Source organism: Cucurbita moschata, unplaced genomic scaffold, assembly GCF_002738365.1.
Source record: "Cucurbita moschata cultivar Rifu unplaced genomic scaffold, Cmos_1.0 Cmo_Scf00016, whole genome shotgun sequence".
In the NCBI taxonomy this organism is placed as follows: domain Eukaryota; kingdom Viridiplantae; phylum Streptophyta; class Magnoliopsida; order Cucurbitales; family Cucurbitaceae; genus Cucurbita; species Cucurbita moschata.
Genome location: NW_019268532.1, coordinates 3,220,676 through 3,233,668, shown reverse-complemented (window position 1 = coordinate 3,233,668; position 12,993 = coordinate 3,220,676). Strand labels below are relative to the sequence as shown.

At 35.2% G+C, this 12,993-nt stretch overlaps 2 protein-coding genes across 3 annotated transcripts; one reads left to right on the top strand and one right to left on the bottom strand.

Annotated features, from left to right (window-relative positions):
- Positions 1-6,403: 6,403 nt before the first annotated feature.
- Positions 6,404-8,924, top strand: LOC111454146 (subtilisin-like protease SBT1.7). The gene has a single exon (XM_023095486.1). It carries the CDS (start codon positions 6,414-6,416, stop codon positions 8,673-8,675), a length of 2,262 nt encoding a protein of 753 aa, XP_022951254.1. The 5' UTR covers positions 6,404-6,413; the 3' UTR covers positions 8,676-8,924.
- A 548-nt stretch (positions 8,925-9,472) lies between these two features.
- Positions 9,473-12,017, bottom strand: LOC111454147 (protein arginine N-methyltransferase 2). Of its 2 annotated transcripts, XM_023095488.1 has the most exons (4): positions 11,661-12,017; positions 10,863-11,258; positions 9,730-10,043; positions 9,473-9,561 (listed from the first exon to the last, which is right to left on the bottom strand). In XM_023095488.1, the coding sequence occupies exons 1-4, from the start codon at positions 11,932-11,934 to the stop codon at positions 9,559-9,561; spliced, it is 987 nt and encodes a 328-aa protein (XP_022951256.1). In that variant the 5' UTR covers positions 11,935-12,017; the 3' UTR covers positions 9,473-9,558. The 2 variants fall into 2 exon arrangements, with proteins under 2 accessions (XP_022951256.1, XP_022951255.1); XM_023095487.1 differs by having other exon boundaries at positions 9,477-10,043; positions 11,661-12,016.
- Between the last annotated feature and the right edge of the window lie 976 nt (positions 12,018-12,993).

Below are 12,993 nucleotides of genomic sequence, written 5' to 3'. Positions count from 1 at the left end.
TATTACGCGGAAGTGCTAGTGTGGGACAATCTACCTTGACTTGTTCTTATAGTTTACACACTTTTGTATTACCTCTTACTGCCGTATTTATGTTAATGCACTTCCCAATGATACGTAAGCAAGGCATTTCTAGTCTTTTATAGAGAATCGAAATCATAGATTTGTAATTCGTTATTTATGATTACTCGGGGAAGAAGAAGAGTATAGCCACAAGCACAAATTATAATTTAAAAAAAAAAAAACTAGCTAACATGAAAAGGTAAAATGATTTGGAATAGGCATGTAGGCATAGTCAATGCTCTATACAATCTCACTTATAGATTATGCACTTTATTTAATTTAATTATTCATTTTTATTAATGTTTAATCAACCATTTATCAAACAGAGAATACATTGCATCAATCTTATATGATAATAAAAATGATTATATAGTAAAAACTTTGAATGTTATGTACGATGGAGGTTGATGTTAATACAAAACAATAGAAAAGAAATAACCCGAACATTTAAATAAAACAAAGAAAAGAATAAAACAATGTCCTAGTCTAACCTAAGGGCTACAAACTACATGAAACATCTACCTAACACTGGTTTCATGACTTTCATCGCGCGGCCACCGGCATCCGTACATAGGTTCCTTATTTTTACCTGAAATGTAAAAGTAGCACATGACTTGAGTATTTTAAGAAATATTTAGTAAGTAACCCCACTATTGAAGTAAGTGAATGTAAACACATGCGACATGGTGTGACCTATCATTTGAACATATAATACATGACCCTAGGTAGCTTTCCAGTCTAGGCAAGGTTAGATGTATGGTACTTCTTTACACACTGTGTGTGAGTATAGGCCTACTAGGCAGGCTCGCACACCCCCTAGGCTTGGCACATTGGGCTAGCACTCGCTAACAGGCTCTATGCCGAACACCACAGAGGGAAAATGCCCATATAACATCATGTGAATATAATGTCGTAAATCATAAGTCATAATGTATGCATTCATACTCATCATAGTGGAAAAGTATTGTAATGCATGTTTCACACAAATATGCATGAGGTCCCTATAGCTTATAATCATGACATAATGTATGATGAAAGACAAACCTCAATTTATCTATAATATGAATTATGCTTACATAATTTCCGTACATTTTATAACACATTACATTACTTTCATGACATAGTTTAAGGAGGTTTATGCATCATAAATTAACATTTTCATAACAACTTTATACAACTTGACATAATCACAAAATAACATAATTTTATTAGATAGCATAACGTGACATTAGCATAACATAGCCTATCATGTCATGGCATAACATCACAAAATTTACTTTTTGCGAAAAATATATATATATATATATATATATATATATTTTTTCACATTTAATTGCAATTTATAAGTTTAGGCTTTAAAACTCGAATAATTACGAAATCGTCCTGTGAAAAGACTTTTTTGTCCTCTTTTCCCTTTTTCTCAAGAGAGTCGGGGGACAATATAAATAAAATTTTTATTTATTTTAACTAAGAATTTGTTTCTTGCAAGAAAAAAAATGTCCAAAAAGGGTCGAAAGTCACTTCACGAATAAGGAGACCCTTATCTGTTCATCCATCTTTTATAAAATAATATCCTAAACATTAATATTAAATCAAAAAATATAATGAAAATGAGATGTGACAACGTTCTCGACATCATTTATATCATGACTGCATCACCTACGGTCTTAAATTGCTTCTAAGAATGAAAAACTAAACCAACATAGACCTTTTTCGGATGCTTTATCTTCACTCGTATGGTTTCTAGAAAAATTTATAAAGGGTTGAGTTTCAAATTTACGATCTTGAAAAGAAATTACAAACCGTTTGATTAGTTGACTGTATCCGAATCATTAAATTATTGCTTGATAAAATATCGTATTCAATCGTGACGTCACATTTTTAGTTGATTAATTAGTGTACCGATTAATGAACAAAACTGGAGAGATTATATCGCTCTATGATTGAGGAGATGTTGGGTCTAAGTTAAGGGCATTAAACATGGATTGGATGTCATATGTCAATTCAAAATGGATGTTAATGCAAATAATCCAACTTTAAAAAGCTTTGTTATTGAATTATTTCGGTTACGATTGCGACATTTCAGCAACTCATTAAGCTCTTTAAACTCGCTCGTAAATTTCATTATTAAAAATAAAAAAAAAGATTAGAAGTTCTTATGATTGAGTCACTGAAAAGAAAGATGGACGTTGTTAAATGGGTAGTGATTTTCATAGCAAAGTTTATACAAATAAGGGTCGAAAGGAACGGTCTATTTATCAAATATAAACGCTATACCATAATAATAATAAAAAAAAAGCTTAAATTTTTCATCAACATTAAATTAATAAAAATAATTATTTGATTTATGTTCTAAACCGAAAATTTTGAAATTAAAAAGTTAAGAGAGAGCATGGTTTTGATCCCACTGATAGAAACGACCTTTCACGTTGATATAATATTGTCCACTTTGAACATAAATTATCATAAAAAAATATTCGGTTCTTTTTAACTTTCCAAAACGATAATGACCCGAGCGGAGGTCTACGCGTTTTTCTCATAAAGGTTTAATTTAATATTAAAAACTTTTTATTTGATTTTTTTCATTAAAATATTTAAATAAAAACAAAAATTTCCAAAAGTTATTGATATTTTATTATTCACTGCAACTTTGAAGACCACGCCAACCCATTTTTTCTAGTAAAAATCAATTCAATTTTTTAACTTTTATAAATTTAGTAAATATGCCAACAATCACATTTCAATTTAAAAAATTAATTTAGTTGGAGTAATTTTATAATTATAATAATTAATTCTTAAAATTTATTAATTTAAAAGTATTCATGTATCATTTAATTACATTTTTTTGAATTTAATCGATAAAATTATAAATTTTCACACGTTTAAATTAATATATTTATGAAATTTTAAATTTTAAATTGATACAGTTATTAGTTTATTTAACAATTTTAGGTGAAAGTAAAAAAAAAAAAAGAAGGTTTTTTTAGGGTAAAAAAAAACCATTTTTATTAGTGAAAAGTAATTTTAAGATACAAATTACAAGCATAATCCTAATCTTAGTGCAATAATTAAAAATATTTACTGTTGTCATGAGTCATAATTAATTAAAAAGATAAAATTATTTACGCCTCAAAGTAATTTGTTTTTACAGTAGTAAAAAGCACACAAAAATTAAATATTGCAAACGTGGAAATTTCAAAATTAATTGTGGGGTTGAAAGCGTTGGATATTCTGTCCAACACGGCAACAAACTCGGAATCACCAAAAGCAGAGTGGGCCCCCTGCCAGCTAATTGTCCACTTGGATATTCTCAATTTCACTTTATATTATATATTATAAAATTATATCTATATATATATATATATATATATATATATATATATATATATATATAATTGTTAAAGTTAAAATTTTAAGGGTTTGTGTCCAAATATTAAAATTATAAGTTTCGATTATAAGGAGAGGTGGAAGAAACGGCTCGGGATTGATTTAGAAGTCTTTGTGCGAGCCGATTGATGTAGATAAAGATTACACCTTCTGAAACCAACACTTTTGATGCCCGTCCTTCGCTTTAGGGTTGATTAACTAGAATTCTTCTCCATTTATTAAATTTTCTTTATTAATTAATAAATTTGTATTTATTAATTTTTAACGAAAAAATTGAAAATTTTAATTATTTATTTATTAAATATAAATTTTAATTTATCTTTAATAGTTTGATAAAGGTGTGAATTTAGAAAATTTAAAATCTTAAAAACTAAAATTATAATTTTAAAAACTAAAGAAAAATTAATAAATACAAATTTATTTCAAAATTGTATTTATTTTATTTATTTCTCATGATTATATTCCATGTTACCACAGTGATTTTTCTTAATCATAATTTCAATTAAAAATAAAATCATTTCTGTTTTGTCATCATATCTATATATTTTCTTTAATCTATTTTAAAATTATATTTTTAAACGTTGAATTATGTTTTAAAAAATTATTGAATTAACAAATTGATTCATAAATAAATATCTCGAGATTAAAAAATTCTAAATCTAAATTATGTTACAAAATTCTCTTACAAAGAATAACACGATTACAAATAAAATATTGTAATCGAACGGGTATAGTTTGAATGGAATCCTTAGTTGATAAAAAAAAAAAAAATACGAACACGGAAAAGAAGATTAAAGTGACTCGATGTGACATACGAGTAGCCTATCGTAATCTAACCTTTAAAATACTATATATTGTTAGGCTTTCAACTCTTTGTATATGATGAAATGATATTCCATAAATCTTTCCTTTTCGAAAAAAAATGGGTAGCGAGTCCAAATTGGTGTGAATTGAGAGGAGAAATGAGATAGATTATAGGCATATAAAGCTTACGGGATCGAAATTAAATTGCTTGTTGAAATGGTTCAATCAAACTTCCTCAACAAGAGGAAGAGGATAAACATTATCATAACGTTTCATCATAAATTCGTATTCGAGTTCGAGATATTTGGAAGGTGTTTCTAACAAAAATATACATTCAAATAACTTAGAGTTTTATAATTTGTAACGTCCCGTTTTCTAGATTGGTTTCTGATGACATAATCCTGTTATCTACTTGTACCGAACAATTTCCATACTAATTAACACAAGATTGTTGTAACATAATTTGTTTATAGAAACCGTCTACTTGTGACTGTCCCTTGGCTCATAGGTCCTGACACAAAGTTAGAATTCTAGCTCTTACAGAGTGGTATCTCACTGATGGCTTGGGCTCCTAAAAGGGGGCCTTCTTTGCCGCCACCTAAGCAGTACAGGAAAGGAGTAGACAGTCCCTTGGCCCATAGGCCCTGACATAAGGTTAGAATTCTAGCTCTTATAGAGTGGTATCTCACAGATGGCTTGGGCTCTTGGAAGAGGGCCTTCTTCGCCTCCACCTAAGCGGTACAGGAAAGGAGTAGACAGTCCCTTGGCCGGTAGGTACTGACACAAGATTAGAATTCTAGCTCTTCTAGAGTGGTATCTCACTGATGGCTCAAGCCTCCTTCGCTCTCCATCTAAGCTAGGTACAGGAAAGGCCCAAAGCCGATTCCAAGGACAGTGAAGCTTCATAGGGTCTTTCTGTCCAGGTAGTCAGCATCGAGAATTATATGTTATAATATTTAGAAAGGGGAAGCAAAATGAGTGTCCCACCCACCAGAATTGATTACAGATTTAGGCAATTATTTCAATCACTCAGCCTAAAGTGGACTTCTGGTGCCCTAAAAGCAGAGGGGTCTCTAACAAATTGGACTAAACACAAATAAAATAAAAGAAAATAAAAGTTTGCACCCACTTTTTAATTTTACCTATTTTTCTGGTCTCATTTATACATGCAATTATTTTGTAATACCCAACTTAAGACTTACCATACCATATGGTTCAAATAATGAATGCATTAATATCCTCCTTTAATATATTCTAACTTCGTACTTCCAAAGTTTTCTTTTAAAAAAACTTCAATAATTCACGCTTAAAATGATAACTAGTGTCTTATCTATTAAACTATGCTCGTATGGAATTAATCATTAATAAAATAAAATAAAATCTAAGAATGATTTCATATCGTGTTCAATTTTAGAAACAATTTGACAAGGATCCCGAAGATAAAATAGTTAAGAAAGATTTAAAAGTCACAACGTATACAGCGACTCAATCATAGAAACTACATAGTTAAGCTTGTTTTAGTTTGAGCAATTCTATGTCGGGTGAATGAGAACAAAACATGTTGAAAAAACTCGTTAGTTTGTTGGAAGTCTTTAGTCTTAAAGACACGAGTACACACGACCATATCCCAAGAAAGTCTTTAGTCTTAAGACACGAGTACACACGAGTAGTAACATGACCATATCCCAAGAAAATGTCAACGCCATCAGATGCCAAATTCGGATTCTGAATTTTGATCCGAATCCTGAACATGGGTCGTAGCCACTTTTTCGAGAATGACAAATCTCACCATCAAATTTCGTATTGTACTTTAAGAAAATGAGTTCAAAACCGTGCAACTATGTTCTAAATTACATGTATTATGCCATAAAAACGTAGTCACGAGGCCAAAATAGAATATAAAAAAGTTGTACGAGAAATGGGAAATTAAAATAATTACTTAAACGAATGATTATTAGAAATTACTGTTGTTGTAAGCATTATAAGAAAAAAAAGAACGACAGTATACGCAAGTTCTTCAACAAACCTTAGAATTATTGGTGTTTTCTTCCCACACGTAGGTGAACATGATTGGAATGGACCCACTCATCAGAGCTCGGCTACGAACTATTTAGCTCGACCCTCTCCTCCAAACAATGCATAATTCAAACACATCCAAGAAGATGAAGCTGCAATGGTTCCTTCTGTTCTTGATTTCATTTGCAGAAGCACAGAGGGAGACTTACATAATTCACATGGATCGAACCGACATGCCACGAGCCTTCGATGATCATTTCCAGTGGTATGATTCTTCTTTGAAGTCGGTTTCTGATTCAGCTCAAATGCTTTATTCCTACAATACAGTGGTTCATGGTTTCTCCACGAGATTGACTGTGGAAGAAGCTAAGTTAATAGAAAAGCAGGAAGGGATTCTTGCTGTTATACCTGAAGTGAAGTATGAGCTCCATACGACTCGGACGCCGGAGTTTCTTGGACTTGGGAAGAGTGTTTCGTTCTTCCCTGCATCGGAGAAGGTTGGCGAAGTGATTATCGGAGTTCTCGACACTGGTGTATGGCCTGAATTGGAGAGCTTCAATGATGCAGGGCTTGGACCAGTGCCTCCGAGCTGGAAAGGGGAGTGTGAAGTGGGTAAGAACTTTAACTCGTCTAATTGTAACAGGAAATTGATTGGAGCTAGATACTTTTCGAGGGGCTACGAGGCAGCATTTGGGGCGATTGATGAATCCCAGGAGTCGAAATCACCGAGGGACGACGATGGTCATGGAACTCATACTTCAACGACTGCTGCTGGATCCCCTGCAACCGGAGCTAGCCTCTTTGGGTTTGCTGCAGGGACTGCAAGAGGAATGGCAGCAGAAGCTCGGGTTGCAACGTATAAGGTATGCTGGCTTGGAGGGTGTTTCGGTTCTGATATTTTAGCTGCAATCGACAAGGCTGTTGAAGATGGTGTCGATGTTTTGTCTTTGTCGCTTGGTGGATCATCCCCTGATTACTACAGAGACAATGTTGCCATTGGAGCCTTCTCTGCTGCGGCTCAGGGAGTTTTTGTGTCATGTTCTGCTGGGAATAGCGGCCCGTCATCTGGTAGCTTGTCGAACGTTGCGCCATGGATAACCACAGTTGGCGCTGGGACTCTCGACAGAGACTTCCCGACATACGTTACTCTTGGAAATGGGAAGAAATTCATCGGGGAGTCGCTGTACAGTGGAAAGCCCTTGTCGGACTCTTTAATACCAATTGTATATGCATCCGAAGCGAGTAATTCATCTAGTGGTAGCCTTTGCTTGACCAGTACTCTGAATCCGGCGAAGGTGGCCGGAAAAATAGTCGTCTGTGACAGAGGAGGGAACTCCCGCATCCAGAAAGGGGTGGTGGTGAAAGACGCCGGTGGCGTCGGAATGATTCTAGCCAACACTGACACATACGGAGAGGAACAATTAGCCGATGCACATCTCCTGCCAACGGCGGCCGTTGGCCAAAAAGCCGGCGACGCAATAAAGAACTACATCTCCTCCAACGCGAATCCAACAGCAACGATCAGTAGCAGCACCACGAGATTGGGAGTTAAACCGTCGCCGGTGGTGGCCGCATTCAGTTCTCGAGGCCCTAATTTCCTCACTCCACAGATTCTCAAACCCGATCTAATAGCACCTGGAGTGAACATTCTAGCCGGATGGATCGGTGGCGCCACTCCGGCCGGTTCAGACAGCGACAAGCCGCACGTGCCCTTCAACATAATCTCCGGCACATCAATGTCTTGCCCTCACATCAGTGGATTAGCTGCACTTCTGAAAGCTGCTCATCCAGATTGGAGCCCAGACGCTATTAGATCTGCCTTAATGACCACAGCATACTCAACATACAAAAATGGCGAAGCAATTCAAGACGTATCCAAGGGATTACCGTCGACGCCGTTCGGTATAGGAGCCGGACACGTGAATCCAATGGCTGCTCTCGATCCCGGCCTTGTTTACGACACCACCACCAATGACTACTTCGCCTTCCTTTGCGCCCTAAACTACACCTCACTTGCAATCAAAGTAATCACCAAGAAGGACTTCACCTGCAGTGGGAACAAGTACAGATTGGAGGATCTGAACTACCCATCTTTTGCAGTTCCATTGGAGACCCCTTCCATCAGAGGAGACGAAAACGCTGCACCGACCACCATAAAATACATAAGAACACTGACCAACAAAGGCACCCCATCGACGTACAAGGCCTCTGTGACGTTGAAAAGTCCGTCAGTGAAGATTGTCATTGAGCCACAAACTCTGAGTTTTGCAGAGGCAAATGAGCAAAAGAGTTATACAGTGACTTTCATTGCTTCTCCAATGCCGTCGGGGACCGAGAGCTTTTCTCGTCTGGAATGGTCAGACGGGAAACACATAGTGGGTAGCCCCATTGCTTTCACCTGGACATAGACACAGAAGAATCTCTGCAAATCCATTTCCATGGAAGCTAAAACCTGTCGTCTCCTTAATAACTTATTAGCCTGTATCCCTTCTCCAAGCCCTGCCAATGTCTTGGCTTGTTCATCTGTACCTTATTTTATTTTTAACCATATCATCATATTCATGAAAGAAAGAACACAAAGGTGGAGAATTATTGTACAGTGTTCTTGTTGATTGGCTTTCTTTTTAAGTTTCTAACTTCAATCAAGATTTCTCCCATTTGAAAATCCCACTGAAATTGGATGCAACCATTATTTGCACGATAGATATGCAGTCAAACATTTGTAAGAGATGCATGAAACGCATCGACTTATTGACTTATAAAAATGCTATACGTAACGATGTTACAAAGTAACCAACTATACCGACAAGAGAACAATTAAATAGGATGAAGCTATTCAGAAAGTAGGCACTTCGGAAAATTAATATCGAGCAGCTAAGGATGTTACGGAGTAGCCAACTATACCGACAAGAGAACGATTAATTAGGATGAAGCTATTCTGAAAGTAGACACTCATAAGGAAGAACCTTCAAATAAATATCCAGCGGCTAGGACATTGAGGAGAATTAAATTTCATACCTGCTTGTTAAAATGAATCATTGGAACTTTTTTCCACTATTTAATTAGCCGCCTGAGTAGGCAAGCAAGCAAGCAGGCTGTAAAGCTATGAATCTATGTGTGTGAGTTCTCGCAATCCATGAAGTGGGAGGACCTCTTCGTGGCAATTTAGGTCCCAAATGCATTAATTGTAAAGTTATGGAACAACTTTCCAGCAAAAAAACAATATATCTTAACTTCAATTTCCGTGGTCAATATTTTCCTTCAGTCATTACAGACACAAGCAGACTAATTTCAAGTGCGTAAGATTCACACATTGTCCTCATCTGACTAACTTTTGGAGAAAATTAATAGAAAAATCATGTTCAGCCTAAAGGAGCAAGGGTTATAGATAAATAGAATATGATTCCTTCAAATTCTCTAGGGTACAAGAAATGGATGTAAATGGTAACAAGAAGGGTTTCATGATTCAGAGTCTTGAGCAGACTGAGAAACAGGAAGGTAATATGTATCAAGTTGCCAATATTTGTGCTGAACTCCTTTCCAGACTTCTTCCTCCAAACAATCCTTGACGGGTAAGGGAATGAATTGGGTGGAGTAGCCCAGATTTTCTAGTTCAAGAGAAACTATATTACAATAAACAACATGGAAAAATGCATTACCTCCACAAAGACCATTAAAAAATGAGTAGATTCCCCCAGGCTTTAACAATTTAGGAAGATGTTGGTGGAACTCTCTCAAGTCTTCATAGTATTCTCCGTACGTATCGAAGAAAATACCTGAAGAGCAGGAAGCATACATCAACTTATAACACCCATGAAAAGTGGATTAAAACTACAATGCTTCACTTCCAATGCCTACTGCCTTTATGGCAAACAGTTTTCCATCTTTGCCTGAACCTGAAATGACCAGTTCTTTGGAACTGACAAAGGAATAGCTAACTACAATTGACCACATCTCTCTTACAAAAGAAGGGTATGAAGTCTCTTTAAACAGGTATATGACAAACAAAACGCGATATACAGACAGACACGTTGAGGATATATTTATTAAATGGAGCCTTACATTTTTTTAGTTAATTTTTTCCACTCACATCAATGATTTTGCAATCGAAAATATTTTTAGTTAATGATGTTATATTTGAATGACAATATGCAAGAACGTGATGAAAATTGTAACCGTTTAAGTTGAAGAAATTAATGCATAATGGTAACAATGTAATATTTTATAGCAAAAGATTTGAAAAGCATCTGGAAAACGTTTTTTTCAATGACTCCATCTATAAAAAACACAGGAAATTTAAAATTCAGTATGATTAATCGTAAATAAAGTATGCCATAGAAGTTATGACTAACCAAATTAAAATAAGCTCTTAGAATGATATTAAAATGTACACAAAGGATAACAAGTGGAGAGCATAAAAAGCCTACAAGGTTTCGAAACTTTTAGAACTATAAGCAAAATAAATCGAAGTTATTCACTATGAAGATGGATAAATTCATCCAACTATTAAGTTCAAACTAGTCTACACCAATTTAGATACTGAAGAGAAACATGAAACATTAAGGTTAAGATGGATAAAAGTATAAATGACTCACCATCATAAGATTCAAGTTGAGGCAGGACGTCTTGCCAACGACCAAATATAATTTTCACATTGTTCTTATCAGCCCAACCAGTTTCGATCATGCGTTTATAAACCTCTGGGTGAGCCTCAACAATTGTATGTGAAGTGGGGGAGTATTGTTGAATGGCTGTGTCCACTAGGCCCATTCCAAATCCAACGTTCAGTATGTGACCACCACCCATGCAAATAGCCTTAGCATGAGCTTCCATCAATGGTTTTTCCCAAGCCATCATGACAGCTTTGCTTTCAGCATCCATCACCTTATCTTCACTAAAAGTAACTCTATCTTCCAAGTACTCCCCATTGCATACATCATTCCGGCTTTCTTTCCTAGCAATGGTCCCAAGAACCAATTCGGCTTGAATCCCTTTCACATTGAAACAAAGTTATGAGAATTCCCAGTCTGATATAAACAGAATTTCAAAGAAGGGGGATTAGATTGCCCAAGATCCAAAACAAACATAGAAGTTGGGATCAAAATAGAATAAATTGATCCTTTACAAACAAAATATGGGCATGGACCAAATTGATCTTTTATAAAAGTTGGGATTAAAATAGAATAAAAATGAAACCACCTGCACCTATTGTACTTGCTAATAAGCTAAGTTCACCCAAGAACTAATCATAAATTTCTACGTTAGTTTAATTCGAAATGTTCAATCTACAGTACAGTTACACACAGCACAAGCCGAACAACAAAACATCATTTTACTCTAGTTTAGAATCAGCAGGGGTTGTAAGGAAAGAAACGAGATAACAATCCACGTACCCGCATTAAGAAGAATTTGGAAAACCTCCTGGTGACCAGCCTCGAGAGAAAAATCCCCAGCAGAAAGATTGGAAGGAGAGAGCGCATTCCATGGCGCACCAGCTTCCAGAAGGGCTTTAACAACGTCGGCATGGCCATGCTTGGCTGCGTGCATAAGAGGAGTAAAGCCCTCAGCGTCGAAAACAGAAACATCAGCTCCGGAATCTATCAGAGCTCGGAGTTTGTCGGCGTCGCCGCCCCGCGCCGCCAGACACAGTTGCTCGCACTCGTCCATGATCTTCCAAGCAATCCTCGACGCAGTAATCTCACACTCCGTCAAATTGTACTCCGCAGTCAGCAAAGCAACCGAGTGTTAGAAGCCCGTTAAAGTGAGCCCTAGCATGTTAGCAAAGTGAAGTTTGGGCTTTTAGCCCACTAAATTAAATGGGCTTTTATTAGGCCCATCTAACACGAAGTGGTTCCGGAGTCGCCATAAAGGTGGAACATTCCCATCAAATTTTTAAATTTTACAGTATTATTAAAAATAAAAATAAAAAACTATAATTTTTAATTTTTAAATTTTATTGATTATTTTAATGCAAAGTAATAATTCGTTAAGTTGGTTGGTTCCGACAATATTTTAGTTTAATCATAAATAAATTAATACTATAAAATTCAGTACATAAAAAAAGGAGGTTTATATGACCCGATAGTCTAAACAATCCAAACTTCAAACTCAAATCATAACAATTGATTTGGGTTAATTTTATTCGATTAGAGTCAGGTTAAAATCTTTGAAAAATTAAAAATTCGGTTTGTTTGTAGGTTCAAGATCACCCCAAGGACGTCTTCAGTATCCAGGGGTCGCGAACCGACCATAGAACCTTGTTCAATAAGTGAAACGCATTAGCTGTCTGCTATCCAGTTGGGCAGTAAGGGATTCTCGAGAAGAGAGGAGCTGAGGTGGTCCCCCCAGACTGCCCGAATCCCACGAGTGAGAAAGTTGGATCTACATTGGATCTCAACATTTTTTTGGTCAAGTTAACTTCACCAAAATAGAGTTACAATCCAACTAAATTCTACTTCTAAAAATATTTAAAATTTATAAACAAGGTTAATGATATATTATGATTGGTAAATATTTGATATTTAAATTTTGTGAAATTTTAATTATTAATTTAATATATATGGTAGATAAATATAATTTATTTGACAATAACAGATAGTTGGATTGGATTATATTCTAATTGTTCGAGCCACCAAACTATCCTAAATTTATTTAGGTTAAATGTCAATAAAGAAATAAGATATTTATAAAAAAAAAATTATAAAAAAAAAAAAAAAAAAAAAAAAA